The sequence below is a fragment of the Chlorocebus sabaeus genome, chromosome 20, assembly GCF_047675955.1.
Source record: "Chlorocebus sabaeus isolate Y175 chromosome 20, mChlSab1.0.hap1, whole genome shotgun sequence".
NCBI classification, from domain to species: Eukaryota; Metazoa; Chordata; class Mammalia; order Primates; family Cercopithecidae; genus Chlorocebus; species Chlorocebus sabaeus.
Genome location: NC_132923.1, coordinates 75,104,230 through 75,129,697, shown reverse-complemented (window position 1 = coordinate 75,129,697; position 25,468 = coordinate 75,104,230). Strand labels below are relative to the sequence as shown.

The window sequence follows — 25,468 nt, the reverse complement described above, 5'->3', positions numbered from 1 at the left end:
AAAAAAAAAAAAAAAAAAAATATATATATATATATATATATATGGCATAAAAGAAGAATGAGTGTCTTTAAATCTTCAAAACTACCTTATGAATAACTATATATATGTAGTAGTTATAAATAATAGTTACCCACAGCTGAAGGATGGTATGCTATACATGTATCACTGATTTAGATTTTCTTGACTGTATTCTATGTATTATTTCATGCCATGCATCATCATTATCTGTATATTTTTAGGAACAAAAAATAGAACTTCCAAAGTTTAATAACAAATAGACAAACTCATAAAAGTATTTTCAGTAAATACAGCAACATGTAAAGCTTAATTTAACAATATGGGCATTACACTTTGTATTGTTTCTATTCAAAGACAAACTATAACTAGACTCTTCGATTTTTGTTATAAACACTGTGAAACAAAGTACGGTATTTTTTATAGGTCTTGAATCCATGCCCGATACATTTACGGGATCACAGTCCAACAGAAACACATTGCTACTCACTGGGAAATAATATTTAATGGCAAAAAAGAAAGAAAGAAAGATGGAAAGATAGAAAGACAAGAAAGGCAAGAGAGAGGGAGAGAGAGAGAGAGACAGAGAGACAGAAAGAAAGAAAGAAAGAAAGAAAGAAAGAAAGAAAGAAAGAAAGAAAGAAAGAAAGAAAGAAAGAAAGAAAGAAAGAAAGAAAGAAAGAAAGAAAGAAAGAAAAGAAAGAAGGAAAGAAAGAAAGAGTGAGTGAGTCATGGAGAGAATGGGGAAGGAAAGAAAAATAAACAAAAAAATGAGCCAGGGCCATGCACAATGGCTCATGCCTGTAATCCCAACACTTTGGGAGGCTGAGATGAGAGGATCACTCGAGCCCAGGAATGCTCCTCTAAAACTGATGATGTCAACATCAAATGTGAAATATGTTAAATGACATGAAGAATAAGGCTACCCATCTTATTTGGCTATGCTTGAAATGGATTTATTATAATCTCCCTCGATTTGAAAGCAGTCTAAACTGACCATACCTGTGAAAATGTCTTATTTAGGGAAATTTACTGCAGATGTTTACACACTCTATTTCTTAATGTGACAAACTCCTAATCCCAGATGATCTTTAAGTTAAATAACTAGAGGCCAGGTGCAGTTGCTCATGCCTGTAATAACAGCCCTTTGGAAGGCTGAGGTGGGCAGATTGCTTGAGCTCAGGAGACCAGCCTGGGCAGCATGGCAAAACCTCATCTCTTCAGAATATACACAAATTAGCCGGGTATGGTGGTGCACACCTGTAGTCTCAGCTACTTGGGAGGCTGAGGGGGGAGGATCGCTTAAGCCCAGGAGGCAAAGACAGAGGTTGCCAGTGATCTCAGATCACACCACTGCACTCCAGCCTATGCGACAGAGTGAGACCCTGTCTCAAAAAAAAAAAAAAGTATTTATTGTAAAAAGTTCAGGTATAAATGAATCAGAAAGCAGTGGCTGAATCAAATTAGTTCTATAGTTCTATAATTTGATATAACTAAAGCTACAAAGCAATAATATCACCAAAGAAAGAACCTAGCCTGAAAATATTAACTAAATGGTTCAGTTTCAAAGACACTTTGAATTCTGGGTATCTTAACTCAAAGAATCCCAATAATATATTAAATTCCTTGGATCCTCACTGAAAGTGAGAAACTCATTTCTAAGCATATGTGCACAAGTACCTTAGCCTCTTCATGCCTGCATGCCTGTCCCACAGTCAGAGAAGGCAGGATATTTGGTTAGGCATATGTTTACGAGTACAGACAGGAAAATTCCAACTTTAAAACCAAATATTTTCCTTGTTTAATTCTAGTATCTTATTGGTCCATATGCTGCCTCCTCCTCACAGTATGGTATCCCAATCTCCTAGATTGTGACTTTCTTTTAAAGCATAATGATAACATCAAGCAGACAGAATTGAAGAGTGGAAATACTATATGAGAAAGCAGAGCAAAACAGATGATGCTCTAAATGCACACTGACACACTTGCTGAAGATGTTAGGTGCTCCATAAATGCTTGTTGAAATGCTGTTTGTCAACATTTGTTGTGAAAAATTCATCTCTTTCTCTGAGAATCCTCATGAGTTAACCACAATCAGTTCTACATAGTTTAACAGAAAACATCTGGTGGCACTTTCAAATGTTACGGACAGCATTTCACAAACTATGCCTGCCCCCAGCCTCACTGCAGCAGGAGAAAATGAGGCTAAGGAGAAAAGCAAGATAAGTTATCAGGAGAGCCCCAAACATGTGTATCATTTGTTTATACATATCTGGTCTACATTCTCAGATTTTCTAAAGAACACCCCCCCCCTTTTTTTTTTCCTTTTTAGCTTAAGCTAGCTGGATTTCAGTTTCTGTAATTTGCAAACAACACAATACTAGTATAGAGGGCCTGTCCAGTGCAAAAGAAAATCTTGTCTCTGCCTCCACAATGTCCATATGTATAACAGAATCCTATCAATGCTTTTATGGTAATTGACAAGGTGACAGTAACTATGAGGAAAAGAAACGGTCTGAAAAACAACCACAATCCCTCTTGGAGACAAACTATATTAAAAAGCTTTTGAGAAGTTATTCAGTAAAGAAACTTCTTTAACTCAGTTGAACTCACATTTACAAATCATATTTGAGCATAGAATTTTTTAATGAACTTCTTATGTCTTTGAGAACTACTAACTGGTAGAGCACTAGTACATGAAGACAAATGAAAACAACCATTCATATCTGCTTCCTTGTATACTAATCATTTTAAGTATAACAGGAGATCACAGAACTCAATTTTGAATGTAAAAGTAGTTTACATTCTAGATTGAGAAACTTACCTGCATTGAAATAAGAATGAAATCAATTAGGCTCCCAATTCCACAAAATCCTACAGTGCAAAACTTTAACAAACCTAGAAAAGAAGGTAAAGTCATTTATAATCTGGAAAGTCTTCTAAATATTAACAAACTGTTCCATTTTCCAATAAACCATTATTTTACGTATATATAATGCTCTTTATATCAAGAACATAAAAGTAACACTTTAAAAAATCAAATCTTCATCTGAAAATGAGAAGAGTTTAAAGGAACCCCCTACATAGAAATGCCAAAAAATAATGTATTAGTTCCCTTAACAAATAAATATTAGTAACTTAAAAAAAACCTCAATATAATCTAACAAAATTTCTAAGAGAAAAGGCCTAAGGAAATAATCTTTAAATCTCGGTACACCAGTTACAAAACATCTTTTAGTCCTAAAATCCTTAATTACTTATTTAGACATCATACATTATGTGACCCAAAATCCACTATACATTTGGAGTTAAAATATATAAATTGTCATGCCAAAAAAAAAAAAAAAATCAGGAAAACACTGCTCTTGTTGTAAAATTGCAAAATTGTATTAGTAATCCAATTACCTTTAATTTATCTTACATATTTCTTTTCCTAAGGATCTCCTGTTTATTAGCTCTATAGTCAAAATCAACAATTCTGTGCTGATCACTATATACGGCTTTGTCCTTGGTCCCAACCCAAGAGCTCAGATGCTAAAATAGATGATAACAGAGTATCTAATATGGGACATCTACAACAATATAACCCAAAAACAATTGTAAGAGGCGGACTGGGGTGGCCTGGGGGTGGGATGATTAATCTCTTATGAATTTAAACTTGAGTTTCTTACAAGACATCTCATATGAGATATAAAAATGGTATAAGACAAGACTCTTTGTGAAAATGTAGTTCCATACATCAACTACAAATAGATGCCAGCTAAAAATCCTGTGAGGATGAGATCACCTCCCACAACCTGAGAATACACAAATAAGATTGAACTATGTTGGGACATTAGATGACTTTTTCCCCCACATATAGCAGAATAATATTGTAAGTACAGAAATAACATGGTGGCAATAAGTTAACAACTATTAAAATACAGAAATAACTAAAAATTTTGCTTTTCGTTTTCCTCAAAACATTTACTTACCTAACATTTTATCTTTGATTACTATCTGTCACATAGAAGCCCCATCAGGGCAGGGCCTTTTATCTGTTTTCTTTACTCCTGTGTCAACGACATTGCCTGGCACATAGTAAATGCTCAATATTTGTTGCATAAATTGACAAATATTCATATTTCTGCTTCCCAAACACTCCCATCATTCCATCCATTACCTTAATAATAACTCCCTTCGTTTTTTCATTAGTTGCATGGTACTATAGTAACCCAAAGAAAATTGTCTGCTGAGATTTTATCCACTCAGTGTATTCTATATTTCCGAAATGTATTCTTCTTCACATAGCATGTTAGTAAAAATTTGAGAATGTCATAGTTTTTCTTTCTTCAATTTGTTTATAAAAAAGAACACTGGCCAGGCGCGGTGGCTCATGCCTATAATCCCAGCACTTTGGGAGGCTGAGGCAGGCGGATCCCCTGAAGTCAGGAGTTCGAGACCAGCCTGGCCAACATGGTGAAACCCTGTCTCTACTAAAAATACAAAAATTATCCAGGCATGGTGGCACACGTCTGTGATCCCAGCCACCCAGGAGGCTGAGGCAGGAGAATCACTTGAACCTGGGAGACAGAGGTTGCAGTGAGCTGAGACTGCACCACCGGACTCCAGCCTGGGCAACAAAGGGAGACCTTGTCTCCAAAAAAAAAAAAAAGAGAGAATATTAAGTATGGTCCTTCTAAAGTTGTATCTTTAACTGCTAATCCATGAAGAACAGGTAATCACTTCAGGGCTTTGGCTTTTATTGTGCCATTTTCAAGACTGTTCTTCCTTTTAGGCCACTTCTTTAGAGAAGTCTTCCCTAACCTGCCTGTCTGAAGCAGCATGCCACCCTATCCCTGCCCCATAACCCACTATGCTCGGCTACTTTTTAACATTTTTTGTAGGGACAGGGTCTCACTATGTTGCCCAGGCTGGTCTTGAACTCCTGGGATAAAGTGATCCTCCTGCCTTGGCCTCCCAAAATGCTTGGATTACAAGTCATCACATCTGGCCTAAATTTCTTTTTTTTATTTTTATTTTTTTTCTCATACCTCTCAGGGATGAATGAAGGTTTTGATTATAATAACTGTTGTAGCAGAAATAGTGACAACAAAAGTTGCTGCTGGGCTAACATTTATCAAATGTATCTTACCTCGCTTAATTCTTATTGCCCTTCCTATCTGTGTTCATAAAGTATTTTTATATTTGAAAACCTAAAACGAGGTTAAGATGGTATTATTGGAAACTTCATTACTAAAATCATCCTTTGCCTTAAATTTGTAGAAATAGATAGACCATAGTTAACAACACACATTTGGAGTAAGATATGCTATAAGTTACTGTAATGATTAAACCTTCAAGTTTTTTTTTAACACTAAACTGGTAAGTTTAAATGTGTTACTACAGGAGTTTCTTTCTTTTCTTTCTTTCTTTCCTTCTTTTCCTTTCTCCTTTTTTCCTCCTTCCCTTCCTTCTTTCCTTTGCAGGGTCTCACTATTTCCAAGGGTCTCACTGTGTTGCCCAGGTTGGTCTTGAACTCCTGGCCTCAAGTGATCCTCCTGCCGTGGCCTCCCAAAATGTTGAAATTACAGGTGTGAGTCACCACACCCAGCCTCTTGATTTTTTAAAACAGCTTTATTGAGCTATAAATGATATACATTAAAATGACATACAATGATATCAATGACATACAATGACATCAATGACATACAATGACATACAATGTACGTATTTAAAATGTACTATTTGATAAATTTGACACTTGTAAACACCTGTGAAACAATCACTATAATAAAAAAAGAAAGTATCTGTCACCCCTAATAGTTTCCTCACGCCCCTTTGTAATTTCTATTTCTTGTCTCTCCTTGCCCCAGTCTTTCCCCAGCAGGCACTTATCTGCTTTCTGTCACTATAAATTTGTTAGTTCCTTAAACTTTTAAATATCATCTCTGATCTGTTCTCTAATTTCCATATTACTCCAGGCGTAGGTAGTATTTACCAGTTCCAAACAAAGATATTCTTCCCTTATCTAATATTTTATCTAAGCAGAAACCTCTCATGTTCATTTTTGTGAAGCATCCTTAAGAAGGGGTTTTGTAGCAAAATATCTAGATTTTCTTAAATTTATCATCTTACTCTGTTATGGGTGTTATTACATTACTTTGCCAATAAACATATTTCTATGTCATTGTTTTAAATGGCTGCATAGTATTCCGCTCTGTTATACACTGTACCTTAATTTTCTGAGACAGTTCCTCCCTAGTGAACATTTAGCCTGTTTCTAGCTTTTTTGATATTCATATGACAAATATTTATCAGAGTCTTACCATCTGTCAAGTTCTGTTCAGGACACCAACTTGCATAAGACAGATAAGGCTTCTGCCTTTAAGAATGTATATTCGAGGCCAGGCACTGGCTCACGCCTGTAATCCCAACACTTTGGGAGGCCAAGGCAGGCGGATAACCTGAGGCTGGGAGTTTGAGATCAGCCTGACCAACATGGAGAAACCCTGTCTCTACTAAAAATACAAAATTAGCTGGGCACATGCCTGTAATCCCAGCTACTCGGGAGGCTGAGGCAGGAGAATCATTTGAACCCAGGAGGTGGAGGTTGCGGTGAGCCGAGATCACACCATTGCACTCTAGCCTGGGCAACAAGAGCAAAACTCCACTCAAAAAAAAAAAAAAAAAAAAAACCAGAATGTACATTCCAGAGGAAGACTGAAGTGAATGAATAAACAAATCCCTGAGGCTAACAGATTTATAATTAGCACTATGAAGGAAAAAAAAAAAGCTATATATAAGTAGGACTGTTTTTCATAACCATGAAGAAAGATTAAGTAAGTTTAGTTTTAAAATGGGATTTTTTAATTTATTTTTTTTCTTTTTTGTAGAAGTGGGATCTCACTATGTCACTATGTTGTCTCTGCTGGCCTCAAACTCCTGGCCTCAAGCAATCCCCCCACCTCAGCCTGTTGAGTAGCTGAGTCTATGGGCACACACCACTGCACCCGGCAAAAAACTGAATTTTAGATTTTGTCTATAACTACTTTCTTTTTTTTTTTTTTTTTTTTTTTTTTTTTTTTTTGAGACGGAGTCTGGCTCTGTCGCCCAGGCTGGAGTGCAGTGGCCGGATCTCAGCTCACTGCAAGCTCCGCCTCCCGGGTTTACGCCATTCTCCTGCCTCAGCCTCCCGAGTAGCTGGGACTACAGGCGCCCGCCACCTCGCCCGGCTAGTTTTTTGTATTTTTAGTAGAGACGGGGTTTCACCGTGTTAGCCAGGATGGTCTCGATCTCCTGACCTCGTGATCCGCCCGTCTCGGCCTCCCAAAGTGCTGGGATTACAGGCTTGAGCCACCGCGCCCGGCTATAACTACTTTCATTGCAGTCAACATTGTATTACATAGTCAAGAATTTTTTTTAAGGCAGTGATCATTTAAAATAAAAATGCCTAAATTTCTTAACCTTGGATTCTTAATAGAAATTAAAATTTATTTAAAATATTTATAAATTTTAAATTGGCCAGGCACTGTGGCTCTTCCCTGTAATCCCAGCACTTTGGGAGGCTGAGGTGGTAGGACAGCTTGAGCCCACGAGTTCAAGAGCAGCCTGTGCAACACGGCGAAATCCCATCTCTACAAAAAAATACAAAATTAAGTCAGGTGTGGTGGTACATGCCTGTAGTCCCAGCTGCTCGGGCAGAGCTGAGGACGGAGCATACCTTGAGCCCAGGAGGCTGAGGTTGCAGTGAGCCGTGATCGCACCACTGCACTCCAGCCTGGGCAACAGAGTGAGACCCTGTCACAAAAAAAAAGAAAAAGAAAAAATATTTTATTGCTTCTGATACCTAAAAGGATAACTTCTGATATCTAAAGGACCCAACTCCACAGCAAGGTACTCAAAGCATTTTATAATCAGACCATAGACTACCTCTGTAGGCAGTGTCACCTCCCGCAATGTTCTTCCTACACGATCAGCTAAATTATCCCCTAATCTCTCAGTGTACACCTATACACTTTACACAAGCTGTTCCCTGCCATGCCTTCAACCTCTGTAATCTTTTCATCCTTCAAAACCTAGCTCAAATGTCACCACATCTAAGAACTTCCTTCAGTCAACTGTGTCAGTCCCTTTTCCTTACTCTCACAGCACTTTGTTATGGTTCTGTTATGGCGCTGTACCATAAATTGGCCTACTAACATGTTTATTTTATTTTTAACCAATATACACTGTGACCTTCATCATTATTTCCATATCATTTAGTTATTTAAATGTTGAATGTTTAATTAAACAAGTATATATAGTACTTTATGACTTTTACTTAGGAACTTACAACACTGAGTTTTAGTACAGCTATCAGAAATATACCTACCATCAACCCCACAGTGAAGACTTCTCTTTGATCTTTTGTGGGTAGCAACATGGAAGAAATAAGGTTAGCTTTGCTAGCTAGAAGGCAGAGCATTCAAAACCTTTAAATTTGCTCAGTGAAGGGCTAATATAGAAGCAGACTACTACAGTAAATAAAGCATGATCTCTGGAGCCAGAAAATTCGGGTTCAAATTGAGGTCACTAGCTGAGTGTCCTTGGGTAAATCTCTTAATCTCGTGACAATTTTCCTATCCACAAAACAAAGATGATAACAACAAATATGTCACAGAATAAAGGAAAGCCTCTAGACTCAGTAAATCCCTTAACCTCTCTAGTGACAGTTTCCCTACCTGTTAAAGAGGATTTAAAGAGGATGATAAACTCAGAGGGGTGTAAGGCTTCAATAAGGGCAGGCATGTGAAAGTACTGTTTAAACAAAAGCTATCGTAAAAAGTAAATAGTTTTCATAAGCATTAGTAACTATGGTAAATGTGATTATAGCAAGAAGGAAGATATAGAGAGCGGGGCTAAGGGTGATAGAAGTCAGGGCTCCCACTCCAGCTCAAGCTGGTCACCAAAGTTCCAACCCCAACTTGTTCTGAAAGAAGTGCATAGTTGTTTTTTTTTTTTTTTGAGACAGTCTTGCTCTGTCACCCAGGCTGGAGTGCAGTGGTGTGATCTCGGCTCACTGCAACCTCCGCCTCCCAGGTTCAAGCAATTCTCCTGCCTCAGCCTCCCGAGTAGCTGGGACTACAGGCGCCTGCCAACACGCTTGGCTAATTTTTTGTATTTTTAGTGGAGACGGGGTTTCACCGTGTTAGCCAGGATGGTCTTGATCTCCTGACCTTGTGATCCACCCGCTTCGGCCTCCCAAAGTGCTGGGATTACAGGCGTGAGCCACCGCGCCCGGCCCAAGTGCATAGTTTCTAATCCCAGGGCAGTGATGAAAGAGATTTGGGCAGAAGGAAATATTTTTTGGAGTGGTAGAGGATGTATATTTGTTCATAAAACATTTACTAAACATCCAGTGTGTGCCCAGCACTAGCAGTGACAGTTCCAGTCTACTATCTTAAGTAAATGCCTACACTATCTTCTGTGTGTTTTCATAAAGGTGAAAACAGGAAAAGTCAGTATTTCTTACCTAAGCTGAACTGTTGGGCTAATTGATAGCTCTATTCCAATTATACAGAACTTATAATAAATACACAGAGATTTAATCTATAAGAACACATACAATTCACTAAAATGTAGGTTTCATAAGGATTTTTTTTTTAATGAAACATACGCACCCAAGGCAGGGTATCCAAGGTAAAATCGATCTGCTCCCAACCATCCAAGAAAAAGAGACAATGCGACTGCCACTTTGTATGAATAGCCATTTCTGCAAAAAATTAAAATCTGAGTGTCATATTCATATATTTCCAATGTGGACATTTTAGAAAACAAAATTATTAACTACTACTTATTTGTTAATTGGTTCATTCACTCACTCAATTAATGTTTTTTGGATGCCTACTATATGTCAGGCACTATTCTAGGCCACTGAAATGTATTAACGAATAAAAACAACAAAGATCCCTATTCCCGTGGCGCTCACAGGCTAGTGATAATAAGCAATAAACACAAATATATTTAAAAAGTAAATCATATGTTAGAAAGTCAAAAATGTTACAGAAAAAAAGAAGTAGAGCAGGCTGTGTAGAATGCCAGGAGCCATTTAAATGGCGTGGTAAGAGTAGGCCTCATTGAGAAGGTGATATTTGAGCAGAGACCTGAGGGAAGTGAGTGAGATGGCCATGCCATGCTTCTGAGGAAAGAGTGTCACAGGCAAGAGACAGGCAGAACTATCAATTTGAAGTCAAATTTCATCATGTAAGATCCCTGCTCATAATCCTCTTTCGTGTGTGTGTGTGCCTGTGTGTTTATTGGACTGCATATTTGTATGAGTTAGAAAAAGTAGTAAGTGGCCCAGAGATCCTGTTTATGTGTCTAAAGTTATAAGGATGTCAAACTTTATGCTGAAGGCAGTAGCACCCCATCTACAATGGAATAAGGCGCCAAACTAGAAGCAGAAAAATAATTTAGAAGGCAATGCAAAAACTAACGCTGAAATCTAATGGGCAGTAACAGTGGGAGAAAGAAGTGAACAAAATTGGCAAAATACTAACAAGGCAGAAGCAAACAGGCTACATGTGGGGAATAAGGGAAAAGGAGAAGTCAAGAATGACTCCAAGACGGGCACAGTGGCACACGCCTGTAATCCCAGCACTTTGGGAGGCCGAGGTGGGTGGATCACCTGAGGTCAAGAGTTCGAGAACAGTTTGGCCAACAGAGTGAAACACAGTCTCTACTAAAAATACAAAAATTAGCTAGGCGTGGTGGCAGGCATCTGTAATCCCAGCTACTTAGGAGGCTGAGTCAGGAGAATCGCTTGAACCCAGGAGGCGGAGGTTGCAGTAAGCCAAGATCGCGCCATTGTACTCCGGCCTGGGCAACAGAGTGAGACTCTGTCTCAAAAAAATAATAAAAAATAAGTAATGAATCCAAAAGTTTCTGCTTAAGAAACTGGGTAGAACTGGTGCCATTCAATGAGACGAAGGAGGAAAGAATTTGAAGAAAAAGAAAACAAATGCAATTTTAGACCTTATATATATAAAATATATATAAAGATGGTAATATATTGATATTCAATTCAATTTTCTTTTTTTTTTTCGAGATGGAATCTCACTCTGTTGCCCAGGCTGGAGTGCAGTGGTGTGATCTCGGCTCACTGCAGCCTCTGCCTCCCAGGTTCAAGCGATTCTTCCACCTCAGCCCCCCGAGTACCTGGGAGTACAGGTGCGCACCACCACACCTGACTAATTTTTGCATTTTTAGTAGAAATGGGGTTTCACCATGTTGGCCAGGCTGATCTCAAACGCCTGGCCTCAAGTGAACGACCCGCCTCAGCCTCCCAAAGTGCTGGGATTACAAGCATGAGCTACCACGCCTGGTCCAATTCAATTTTAGACCCCTATATATATATAGTATATAAAAGATAGTTAACATATTGATATTCAATTCAATTCAATTCAATTTTAGGACTTATATATATATGCAATATATATAAAGATTGCAATATATTTTATATGTTAGAGAGCTTAAGAAACAATGGGGCCAGATGTAGTAGCTCACTCCTATAATCCCAGCACTTTGGGAGGTTGAGGCGGTTGGATCATATGAGGCCAGGAGTTTGAGACTGGCAGCCTGGCCAACATGGTAAAACCCCATCTCTACTAAAAACACAAAAATTAGCTGGGCGTGGTGGTACATGCCTGTAGTTCCAGCTACTTGGGACGCTGAGGCATGAGAATCGCTTGAACCTGGAAAGCAGAGGTTGCAGTGAGCCAAGATCACGCCACTGCACTCCTGCCTGGGTGACAGAGCAAGACTGTCTCCAAAAAAAACAAAAAAGAAAAAAAGAAAAAAACAAAGGGAGAGTTGGGCACAGTGACATGTGCCTGTAGTCACATGCCAGTGTGTCCAGCTCTCCCACTGTTGTGCCTAATGAATATTACCATATTTATATATATGTTATAGATGATATAAAATATATTATATATATATGAAGATGGTAATATATTTTACATTAAATATTATATTGCATATTTAAGATGGTAATGTTATATATTATATGATATATTACTATATACAATATACTAGTATATATTATATATAAGCATATATATGTTTTACATAATTTTTTTTTTTTTTGAGATGGAGTTTCGCTCTTGTCATCCAGGCTGGAGTGCAATGGCACAATCTCGGCTTACTGCAACCTCCACCTCCTGGGTTCAAGCAATTCTCCTGCCTCAGCCTCCCGAGTAGCTGGGATTACAGGCACCCGCCACCACACCCGGCTAATTTTTGTATTTTTAGTAAGACAGGGTTTCACAGTGTTACCCAGGCTGGTCTGGAACTCCTGACCTCAGGTGATCCGCCCACCTTGGCGTCCCCAAGTGCTGGGATTACAGGCATGAGCCACTGTGCCTGGCTATTTATATATATTAAATCTGAGGTCTAAAATTGAATATAAAACATATCACCAACTTTTTATATGGCACATATCTATACAAAGATGGTGAGAGAAGCCAAAGGGGTGGATGAATGAAAAAGGAAAAAGGACCAAGGACATCAAGACTTAAGGAAGAATCAAAGAAATAAGAATGAAGGGACACAGAAGAGTGTTTTATACTATAAGCCAAAAAAAGAAAGTGTTTTAGGGTTTTGTTTTTTTTTTTTTTTGAGATTTAGTTTCACACTTGTTGCCCAGGCTGGAGTGCAATGGCACAATGTTAGCTCACTGCAACCTCCGCCTCCTGGGGTTCAAGTGATTCTCCTGCCTCAGCCTCCCAAGTAGCTAGGATTACAGGCGCCCACCACCACTCTGGGCTAATTTTTGTATTTTTAGTAGAGATGGGGTTTCACCTTGTTGGCCAGGCTGGTCTCAAACTCCTGGCCTCAGGTGATCCACCCGCCTCAGTCTCCCAAACTGTTGGTATTACAGGCCTGAGCCACTGGGCCTAGCCAAGAAAGAATTTTAAGAAAGCCAACAAAGTATTTTAAGAAAGGAAACAGCCAGGCTGGGCACAGTGGCTCACACCTGTAATCCCAGCACTTTAGGAGGATGAGGTGGGAGGATCATTTGAGGCCATGAATTTGAGACAGAAAAGACTGGTCAACATAGTGACACCCTGCCTCTATATTAAAAAGAGAGGAGAGAGAAAGAAGGGAATAGCCAAATGCTGTAGAAAGATTAAGATATGGACTGTAAACATTCATTCGATATATCAACAAAGATTGCTGGTGAATCTCAGCATGGCCAAAAGCCATACTACATTAGACAGAAAATCCTGTAACAGATAAGTATTATCAAAACAACTTTTAAAAAGTTTGGCTGGGAAGGGAAATGAAATTAGAAAAGCAATTATCTATATAAGTAAATCACCCTAAAGAATAATCTGAAAACTAGTGGTATAGCAGAGATTAGTTATTCACCGAGCCATTTCTCTTTCTCTGTTGCTCAGGCTGGAATGCAGTGGCACAATCTTGATCTCGGCTCACTGCACACTCCACCTTCCAGGTTCAAGTGATTCTCATGCCTCAGCCTCCTGAGTAGCTGGGATTACAGGCACGCACCACCATACCCAACTAATTTTTGTGTTTTTAGTAGAAATGGGGTTTCATCATATTGGCCAGGCTGGTCTTGAACTCCTGACTACAAGCGATCTGCCCACCTCAGCCTCCCAAAGTGCTGGGATTACAGGCATGAGCCACCATGCCCAGGCTCATTTCTCTTTTTCTTATGAATATACAGCTAACCTACATTTCCTAGCTCACCTTGCACTTAAGTGCAGCCATAACTGAGTTTTGGCCAGTGGAAGGAGGATGGAAGTGTACACCATTTCCAAGTCTGGCCCATAAAATACTCCTATAAAGGTTTCCCTCTCCTCTTTCCCACCTGCTGGCTTAGTGGAAAGGACTCAAAGGACTACAGAAAGCAAAGCCACAAGACGAAAGGAGCAAGGCCCATTCGTGACTGCATGGAACAACTATGGCGTCACCAACACCACCCAGACCTCCAAGTTAACCCAAATGAAACTATGACATAATACTAATATAGATGGCCAGTGTAAATAGGTGGGTGGCTTGGTCATCAATCAGGATGGTTATCAGACTTTAGTTTCTGAAGAATACATTACAGAATATTTGCAATACTAAGATGAAGTTTTAACCAAGTATTAACCCATTATATATAGTTTTTAAAACAATATGCTAACAGGAGTACAAAGAAAATATGAAACTGGAAAAGGGACACCTAACGAATAAGAATGTATCACTGAGTCTTTTTCAGTAGCTGCACAGCAGCTGGCCTTTTGGTAGGCATGTACCTAATATCCCGATAAAGCAAAATTATTTATCAGGTTATCTTAGCTTCGCCATTCTTGCCATCAAAATTACCCATCAGTCTAACTCCCACTGTTCTGATGAGCAATGCTCATTCTTTTTCTTTTATTTGGTTGAGACGATCTGGTTCTGTCACCAAGGCTGTAGAGCAGTAGCCATGATTTCGACTTTCGAGTAACTGGGACTACAGACATGCACCACCAGTTAACTTTTGTATTTTTTGGTAGGGATGGGGTTTTGCCATGCTGCCCAGCTGGTCTCAAACTCCTGAGCTCAAGCAATCCACCTGCCTTGGCCTCCCAAAGTGCTGGGATTACAGGCGTGAGCCACCATGCCGAGCTGCAAATTCTGTCTTGAAATTGTAAACTTAGGCCGGGCGCGGTGGCTCACGCCTGTAATCCCAGCACTTTAGGAGGCCGAGGTGGGTGGATCACCTGAGGTCAGGAGTTCGAGACCAGCCTGACCAACATGGAGAAACCCCATCTCTACTAAAAATACAGAATTAGCCGGGCGTGGTGGCCCATGCCTGTAATCCCAGCTACTTGGGAAGCTAAGGCAGGAGAATCACTTGAACCCGGGAGGCAGAGGTTGTAGTGAGCCAAGATCACACCATTGCACTCCAGCCTGGGCAACAAGAGCAAACCTCCATCTTAAAAGAAAAAAAAAAGAAATTGTAAACTTTATTGTAAGAAGGGAATAAGCTGGCCAGTAGCCTTGGAATATCTAGTTTACCTGATGGTTATATTTCTTACCATAATTGATACCAATATCTTATAAGGGTCAGGCATGGTGGCTCATGCCTGTGATCCCAGCACGTTGGGAGCCTGAGGCGGGCTGATCGCTTGAGCCCAGAAGTTCGAGACCAGCCTGGACAACGTGGTGAAATCCCATCTCTACTAAAAATACAAAAATTAGCCGAGCTTTGGGGCATGCACCTGTAGTCCCAGCTACTTGGGAGGCTGAGATGAGAGGATGCCTTGAGCCTGGAAGGTTGAGGCTGCAATGAGATATGATTGCGACACTGCACTCCAGCCTGGGCTACAGAGGAAGACTCTGTCTCAAAAAAAATAAATAAAAAATACTTATGAGTATGATTAGTGCAGCTCAGTTGTATGCAGCCTAATCCATCTTGAGACACTAAAAGAAAAATCAGCATCAACTTGGAAATTAAGTAACAGGCCATTCTGGTGTTAGCATTACAAATAATATAAACCTGTAAGTTCCAGCCTGAGTGGTTAGCTGTTCTCAACAGATGATTTTCTTACTATAACCTATATCTTGGACCAGCATTTAACACATCAGTTGTTTAGAATGTTTAAGGTAGAAATATCTATAAATTTAAATATTAACTAAACCCTATTTTTTAAACTTACCTCTGTAACAGAAAAAAAATGAAACTATATCTAAGTACACTGGAAACTATTCCTTTTTAACAATTTTTACTCGACTAATGAGAAATCTTGGAACCCAAGAAGATCAGTGGTAGGCTTAGGATTATATAGCAAGATGGAATCCCCTTGCTGTATAAAAAGCCCCTCATTAAATCAATGAGGTAGGATCAAAAGGAAAGACAGAACGCTAAAAGTTCTTGCGAATAATTCTAACGACTTGTAGCAATAGTCTAATGGTAGTTTATTTCTTTTTTTTCTTTTTCCTTTTTAAGGTCCAATTCATCTGTACAGTGGTTTATTTCTTGAAACAACGAAAACTAAGTGCCATCAAATAGAATTGTAACAACATACAGTTTTAGGCTGAAAATATAATGCCAATAATTAAAAATAGGTAACACTAAATCATGTTTTTGGTACAAAGCAGGAATATAAGAATGAATAATAAGCTTTAGCAGAAAGAGAAATCAAACTTAAAAGTCCTTTTTGAAAAATTTTTAACTTTTAATATTTTTAGAGACAAGGTCTCACTCTGTTATTGCGATCGTAGCTCACTACAACCTCAAACTCCTGGGCCCAAGTAATTCTCCCACCCCAGCCTCCCAGTGGCTAGGAACACAGGCAAGCACCACCACACTGGGCTAATTTTTGTATTTTTTGTAGAGACAGGGTCTCCCTACTTTGCCCAGGTTGGTCCCCAACTCCTGGTCTCAAGTGATTCTCCTGCCTTGGCCTCCCAAAGTGCTGGGATTACAAGAGTAAGCCACCACACTAGGCCTAAAAGTTCTTTAAATAGAGAAATTCCTAACAAAAGAAAGCCGTTTGTCTTAGTATCCCAAACTGATCAATTTTGTTGTTGTTTTTATAAAAGACAGTATCTCACTATATTGCCCAGGCTGAGCTTGAACTTCCGAGCTCCTCTGGCCTCAGCCTCCTGAGTAGCAAGGACTATAGGCATGTACCACTGTGCCCAGCTAGCCAAACTGATAACTTTTGAATTCCGTTTAACATCCCAGCACTTTGGGAGGCCGAGACGGGCGGATCACGAGGTCAGGAGATCGAGACCATCCCAACATGGGCTAACATGGTGAAACCCCGTCTCCACTAAAAAATGCAAAAAACTAGCCGGGCGAGGTGGCGGGCGCCTGTAGTCCCAGCTACTCGGGAGGCTGAGGCAGGAAAATGGCATGAACCCAGGAGGCGGAGCTTGCAGTGAGCTGAGATCCGGCCACTGCACTCCAGCCTGGGCGACAGTGAGACTCCGTCTCAAAAAAAAAAAAAAAAAAAAAAATTACCATTCATCATCCATATTTATTACAAAGAATAAAACGAAGTTTAAAATGCCCTTTATGTGCAAAAAATTAGTGTTTTTCTGATACAATAGGTACACAATTGCTATTTGTACTCTAGAAATCTCCCACATTTTGAAGATAATTTTTTCATAACTCAGTGGTATAAACTGACTGACCTCAATTAACATGGCATGAGGCCATTTATAGTCTTTATTTGTCCCACATACTGGACTACTCAGCTCTACTTGATTTGATAGACTTGTAGCAATAGTCTAATGGTGGTTTATTTCTTTTTTTTCTTTTTCCTTTTTAAGGTTCAATTTATCTGTACAGTGTTTTATTTCTTGAAACAATCAAAACTAGGTGCCATCAAATAGAATTGTAGCAATATACAGTTTTAGGCTGAAAATATAATGCCAATAATTTAAAAAAATACACACTTATAATGCATTTATAAAAAATGCATTTATAATGCATTTATTAAAAAAAATACACACTTGGCTGGGTGTAGTGGCTCATGTCTGTAAATCTCAGCACTTTGAGAGGCCGAGACAGGAGAATCATGTGAGGCCGGGAGTTCGAGACCAGCCCTGGGAAACATACGGAGACCTCATCTCTACAAAAAAATTAAAAGTTAGCCAGGCATGGTGGCACAAACCTGTAGTCCAGCTACTTGTGGGGCCGAGGTGAGAGAATTGCTTAAGCCTAGGAGGTTGACGCTGAAGTGAGAAGTAATCATGTCACTGCACTCTAGCCTGGGTGACTGAGCAAGACCTTGTCTCAAAAACCAAAAAACAAACACTTAAAGGTTTTCTGACACAGGCAAAAAGATAAAAGATATATTTTCAGGATAGTCCCCATAATTTATCTCATCTCTTGATGCAATCAAGATATAATATAGGCAAGTAATCTGAAAATTTAAGTGTCAGTAATGCACTTACACATTTCGGCAAGATATGGGCTTGAAAAAACCAACTTCATTCCCAGTAAAATGTGTTTCATTGCCACTGGAATCCTTACAAGTTATGTTAGGTGCTGGAAAACAGGAAACTGAAGGCAGAAAAAGTCAAGAAACTGTTTTATTTTTTTCTGTAGAGACAGTGTGTAATTGTTCTTTCTAAGACTAGCAAATATAACAAACTACCTGCCAATATAATATGACACAAGCCTTTAATTTTAGACAGGAAAAGTGACATTATGTATGTACTTACATGCAAGATAAATATAAAATGGTATAGTAGTCTCTTAACACAAAAATACAAGAGTTGCCACACTGGATGTGGCATGGCTAATCTAATTCAATCTCCTGCCTCTGATAAAGGTACCAAGGGAAGAAATGCACAATATTACTGCCCTTTACTTCATCTCCAGAATTAACAATACCGCTCAAATTTTTGTTGGTAATTCGTTGGGCAATTTATCTATTAAATTATTTTAACACAATCTGATTTGTATTTTTAGCATATATCAACTGTCATAGATAATTGCTGCCGTAAATTATTTTCATTGATTCTAAATGTATTTGTTTCCCTCTGGGGTTTGATATAGTAGATTATTTCAGAATTTAAGCAATCTTGATCCTTCCTCATAACCCAGATGACATAATAAGAGGAAGCAACACTTACAGACTCAGGCAAGCACTGCCTTAACAGCTTTATAGCCTCATAATGCAAAGAACAAGACCTTTGGAATAAGAACAACTTATTTGGACATTGCTCCTTTCAGAACCTTGGATTCTTTATAGGTAAAAATAGTACCAAAGGGCTGAGTGCAGCGGCTCATGCCTGTAATCCCAGTACTTTGGGAGGCTAAGGTGGGCAGATTAGGAGTTCGAGACCAGCCTGGGCAACATGGCGATACTCCATCTCTACAAAAAAAATACAAAACTTTGCCAAGCATGGTGGTTTGTGCCTGTGGTCCCAGATACTTGGGAGGCTGAAGTAAGAGATCACTTGAGCCTGAGAGGCAGACATAGCAGTGAGTCAAGATTGTGCCACTGCCCTCCAGCCTGTGTGACAGAGCAAGACTGTCGAAAGAAAAGAGAAGAGGAGACAAGAAAGAGGAAAGAAGGAAGGAAGGAAGGAAGGAAGGAAGGGAGGGAGGGAGGGAGGGAGGGAAGGGAAGGCAAGGCAGGCAGGCATATGTTGTGTAAAGCACAGTGCTTGGTTAGAAAAGGTATTCAAAAAGTGTTTAGGGGCCAGGTGCAGTGACTCATCCCTGTAATCCCGGCAATTTGGGAGGCCAAGGAGGGAGGATCGCTTGAGCCCAGGAGTTTAAGACAAGCCTGGGCAAGATAGTGAGACACTCTCTCTAAAGAAAAAAAAATTAGCCAGGCATGGTGGCATGTGCCTGTGGTCCCAGCTACTCAGGTGGTTGAGGCAGGAAGATCTCTTGACCCTAGGAGATCCAGGCTGCAGTGAACTATGATCCTGCCACTGCACTACAGCCCAGGTGACAGAGCAAGGCCTCTCTCTACCCCACCCCCCACCTCCCACCCCCCCAAAAAAATATATATATACACACAAAAAAAAAAGAGAGCTAGGTTCCCCACTCTAGGAAATCAGAGAAATTCAACACTTAGAAGACTAAAAAAGAAATGAATATAACATTTTAAGTGGCTATAAAATTAACATAAGATTTTATTATATGAAATTAATCAATTCAAAAGAAGCCTACAACCCTAGAGTTTATTTGTTTAGACATACTTTATAACGATTTCATTTCATCTCATCCTTGTAAGAAAGAAGAACTTATTAAGTAAGCAAATTCATAATATTTTTCCTTTCACAAACAGGAAAACTGAGATTCCAAGAAATTAAATGAGTTGACTAAAGAGCAAATAATACTCTCTAAATCCTAGACTAAAACTCATTACTCTTAATCAATACTCTTTCCATTATATCATAATTATCCCACGCTAACACTGATTTCAGCAATAAGCAAAAATAAACAAATCAATATGACAAGATCAAAGAAGCCAGTTATCAATAAATGTTAACTAGCAGACAAAATTAAGCAACATGCTACAAGCCTGTAAATGATTCAATTTGCAGTTTTCTTGCAAAAAGGTGTGGTTCTAACCAACGTCTAGGATTTACATAATATCAATTGAAGCCAATAACTACACAGTATTCATTATAAAAAGCAGCAATGTGGCTTTTTTTGTTTGATTGGTTTCTTTTTAGAAACAGGGTCTCACACTCTCTTGCCCAGGATGGAGTGAAGTGGCATGATCATAGCTCACTGGAGCCTCAAACTCCTGGGCTCAAGACATCCTCCAGGCTCAGACTACCAAATAGCCAGGATTACAGGCACACACCACCACCACACCTGGCATAGAAAGGAGCGACATTTTTCAAATACAGAAATGCTAAATAATTCAAATACAGAAATAATGTAATCAGACAATGAAGTTTCATAACAATAAAAAAAGGACTAAATTTAGCCTGGGCAACTCTGCAAAAAAATACTTAGCTGGGACTGGTGGCGCATGTCTATAATCCCAGCTACTTCGGTGGCTAAGGCAGGAGGATCACTTGAGTCCTGAAGATGGAAGGTGCAGTGAGCCGTGATCCCACCACTGCACTTCAGCCTGGGCTACAGAGCAGCAAGACTGTGTCTCCAAAAACAACAACAACAACAAAAAAATGCCAGGCATGGTGGCTCACACCTGTAATCCCAATATTTTGGGAGGCCGAGGCAAGTGGATTGCTTGAGCTCAGGAGTTAGAAACCAGCCTGGGCAACATGGTGAAATCCCATCTCTACAAAAGAAATGCAAAAATTAGCTGGGTGTGGTGAGGCTAAGGTAGAAGGATCACTTGAGCCTGGGAGGTGGAGGTTACAGTAAGCAGAGATCCTGCAACCGAACTCCAGCCTGAGTTACAGAGTGAGACCCTATCTCCAAAAAAAAAAAAAAGAGAAAAAAAAAATAAAGTTGGCAAGAGCCAACCCCATCTCCATATTTTTAGCATTAAAAGAGTTCTCCTCTGAGAGTGCTAGATTTGGAAAATAATCATTTTGCAACTATCAGAGTAAAGAATAGTTCCAAGGAACACTTTTTCCATTCTATAAAAAAAGAATAGTTCAGGCCAGAATCATTAATGGGATGTAAATCTGGGGGTGGTAGGGAGATATCTGCATGGCCTTAATGAGTATCCCTTTAGATTATTTATAATTGCGAAGAAAAAATACTAACTATACAGTAGAAAAAGCTGAGTGATAAACAATTAGCATCACCGAGGAGAAAGAGATACTTATCATGTGCCCCCAGATGCGAGATGTTGGGAAGGACACTCCATCAATTATGTTATTTTACAGCGTGGAATGTATACCCTAAGTCTAATCAAAAGGAAATATCAAACAATCCCAATGAGGAACACTCTATTAAATAAAGGGAGGCTGTAGTCATCAAACATGCAAGTCAATGCCATAAAAGACAAAGAAAGTTGTGGAAATGTACCAATTTAAAAAAAACTAAATGTAAAATCTGATTTTAGGATCCTGTACTGGGAGAAAATGCTAAAAAGGCATTATTTGGGTCATCTGATAAAATAAGAATATGGATTAGATTAAAGCATATGTATTAATATTAAATTTACCAAAGTCTATAACTGAACTGTATTTATGTTAAGAAAATATTTCTATTTTCATTTTTTTATTTTTTACTGATTTATTTTTTGGAGGCGGGGTCTTGCTCTGTCATCCAAGCTGGAGTGCAGTGACACAATCAGGGCTCACTGCAGCCTTACCTCCCTGGCTCAGGTAGTCCTCTCACATCAGCCTCCCAAGTAGCTGGTACTACACGTGCGCACCACCATGCCTGGCTAGCTTTTTGTATTTTTTGTAGAGACGGGGTTTCACCACATAGCCCAGGCTGGTCTAGAACTCCTGGGTTCAAGTGATCTGCCCACCTAAGCCTCCCAAAGTGCTGAGATTACAGGCGTGAGCCACCACATCTGATCTGGAATATCTCTAAAGAAAAACACAGATTTATAGGGGCAGAAAAAGTATATACACAAACAAATTGAGAGACAGAAAGTATGTTAACAATTGGTCAATCTGGGTAAAGAGTATATAGATGGAGGTTTGTTTGTTTGTTTGTTTGTTTGTTTATTGAGATGGAGTTTCACTCTTGTTGCCCAGGCTGGAGTGTAGTAGTGCAATCTTGGCTCACTGCAACCTTAGCCTCCCAGGTTCAAGCGATTCTCCTGCCTCAGCCTCCCGAGTAGCTAGGATTACAGGTGATTTTGTATTTTTTTTTTTTTTTTTTTTTTTTTTTTTTTTTTTAGTAGAGACGGAGTTTTTCCATGTTGGTTGGGCTGGTCTTGAACTCCCAACCTCAGGTGACCCACCAGCCTTGGCCCCAAAGTGCTGAGATTACAGGCGGGAGCTACTGCACTCAGCCTATGGTGGAGTTCTTTGTACTACTCTTATTCTTCTAACTTTTCTGTAGGTTTGAAACTATCTCCAAATCAAAAGATAAAAAATAATATACTCTTTGAAACACTAATTTACAGTCGGAAGCTAGAATAAATAGTGGTTACCCACTGAGGCAGAGTAGTGACTATAAAAGACTATGAAGGGGGCTTCTGGCATGTTAATAATGTTGTTACTTGATCTGGAAGCATTTACAGGTGTGTCATTTGTGAAAATCATTTGAATTATACCTACATGCACTTTTCTGTAAAAATACTATAATACAAACTTAAGAAAATAAAGAAGACTTCTGTCAAAGGACCATAGCAAAATTTTCTGGAGGTAAAATCTAAATATTTTTTGTATTTCAGTGACAGAAAAATTGAAAATACTTGCTGATATGTGTGTATATAACCTAGACAGAACACTTCTTTGTTTTTTTCTTTTTTTGGACAGAGTTTGGCTCTGTCGCCCAGGCTGGAGTGCAGTGGCGTGATCTTGGCTCACTGCAACCTCCGCCTCCCAGGTTCCAGCGAGTCTCCTGCCTCAGCCTCCCAAGTAGCTGGGACTACAGGTGTGTGCCACTACACCTGGCTAATTTTTCTATTTTTAGTAGAGACAGGGTTTCACCATGTTGGCCAGGCTGGTCTCAAACTCCTGACCTCACATGATCCACACACCTCAGCCTCCCAAAGTGCTGGGATTACAGGCGTGAGCTACCTCGCCTGGACTGACAGAACACTTCTTAAGGTCAGGGATTATGTCTTCTTTTGTAGATCACCTATACTGCCTAGCAGATGCCTGCCATGTAATAATTTCTTAATAAATAAATATAAATAAATGAACAAATTCTCAATCAATAACAATATTTTGTAACATACATTGTCTTAACTCAATAATCTTAAACTAAATCTAGTTTTAAATTATTCATTACCAATAAATACTTTCTCAATAAACAAATGTGCTTGTTGGATGATACTGAGCTAACCAGGAACCGTTTTAAGATCACATCAATTTATTGTCGCAGACGAATTTCCTTGCCTTTTGTCCCAATTCCTACTCACTAGCCCCAAACTCCCCTCTGTAAAACACTGCTCACGTTCATCCCTACCCAAACATTAGTTTATGAAAATTAAACAGCCAGATGTCGTGGCTCATGCCTGTAATCCCAACACTTTGGAAAGCCAAGCAGGTGGATCACTTGAGCCCAGGAGTTCCAGACCAGCCTGGGCAACATAGAGACATCCCACCTCTACCCACCCCCCACAAAAAATACAAAAAATTAGCTAGGTGTAGTGGCATGTGCCTGTAGTCCCAGCTACTCAGGAGGCTGAGGTGGGAGGATCTCCTGAGCTTGGGACGTGGAGGTTGCAGTGAGCGAGGACGGTGCCACGGCAGTCTAGCCTGGGTGACAGAGTGAGATCCTGTCTCAAAAAAAAAAGAAAAAGAAAGAAGAAAATCAGGCTGGGCTCAGTGGCTCACGCCTATAATCCCAGCACTTTGGGAGGGCAAGGCAGGTGGATCACCTGAGGTCAGGACTTCAAGACCAACCTGGCCAATATGGCAAAACCCTGTCTCCAGTAAAAACACAAAACTTAGCTGGGCTTGGTGGTGCACGCCTGTAATCCCAGCTACTTGGGAAGCTGGGGCAGGAGAATCACTTGAACCCAGGAGGCAGAGGTTACAATGAGCTAAGACTGTGCCACTGCACTTCAGCCTGGGCGACAGAGAGAGACTCTGTCTCAAAAAAAAAAAAAAAAAAGAAAGAAAGAAAAGTAAACATAGTTTGAGAATTTCACAATAGTTCTTCATATACTCAGTGGAAAAAAACAAAGGAAAAATAATTTTGGCTAGAAGAATGAGAGAGATCACTTAACTCACACTTTTCACAACTCTTAATATTTTTCTCCTATGTTAGAACCAAAAAGCATGTTTCATGAGCTATTTTGATATCCATCTCCAATCAGGACTTAGAATTGATTCACCATAGCTAGCCCACGAGCTTTTGTGTGTTTTAAAAAAAGGCAACTAGCTGGGCACAGTGGCTCATGCCTGTCATCCCACCACTTTGGGAGACCAAAGCAAGAGAACTGCTTGAGCCTACGAGTTCAAGACCAGGCTGGGCAATAGAGAGAGACCCTCATCTCTACAATTTAAAAAAAAAAAAAAAAAAAAAAAAGGCCAGGAAGCCAGTCCTGGTGGCTCATGCCTGTAAACCCAGCACTTTGGGAGGCCTAGGCAGGCAGATTGCTTGAGCTCAGGAGTTTGAGACCAGCCTGGGCAACATGGCGAAACCTTGTCTCTACCAAAAATACAAAAAATAAAATAAAATAAAACAAAATAAAATAAATTAGCTGGGAGTGGTGGTGCACACCTGTAGTCCCAGCTACTCCAGAGGCCAAGGTGGGAGGATCACTTGATCCTAGGATGCAGAAGTTGTAGTGAACCGAGATGGTACCACTGCACTCCAGCCTGGATGACATAATGAGACCCCCAGAAAGAAAATAATATATGCCTTATATAGGAGACATTGCTTAGTATGTATACATTTATTTTATTTAGATATATTACATTTAAAGAAAATGTTTTCCTCCCCCAAGACAGAGTTTTGCTCTGTCATCCAGGTCAGAGTGCAATGGCACGATCTCGGCTCACTGCAACCTCCACCTCCTGGGTTTAAACAATTATCCTGCCTCAGCCTCCCGAGTAGCTGGGATTACAGGTGCCCATCACTGCACCCGGCTAATTTTTCTATTGTTAGTAGAGACAGGGTTTCACCATGTTGGCTAGGCTGGTCTCGAACCCCCAACCTTGTGATCCGCCTGCCTCAGCCTCCCAAGGTGCTCGGATTACAAGCATGAGCCACCATGCCTGGCCATTTAAAGGAACTTTGTAAGTAATCCTTTCCTTTGTAGTTAACTTATAAATATCCTTTGATTTGCCTGTTTTACACTTCAAAGTCTTTTATATCGTAGCTTTCAGAACACAGAGAATAGAGTTACACATAAAGAGTTAGTTATCAAATAGTTGTTTCAATCATTCATATGAAAGATGCTAG

General features: G+C 39.7%; 1 protein-coding gene across 1 annotated transcript in view; it reads right to left on the bottom strand.

The window, feature by feature from the left end:
- Positions 1-25,468, bottom strand: part of TM2D1 (TM2 domain containing 1) — a 39,056-nt gene that overhangs the window by 10,958 nt on the left and 2,630 nt on the right. The window contains exons 3-5 of the mRNA XM_007978520.3: positions 17,935-18,043; positions 9,657-9,748; positions 2,840-2,913 (exon numbers count right to left, since the gene is read on the bottom strand). Of these exons, the coding sequence (XP_007976711.1) occupies positions 2,840-2,913; positions 9,657-9,748; positions 17,935-18,043 (275 nt within the window). The remainder of the gene's footprint in view (positions 1-2,839; positions 2,914-9,656; positions 9,749-17,934; positions 18,044-25,468) is intronic.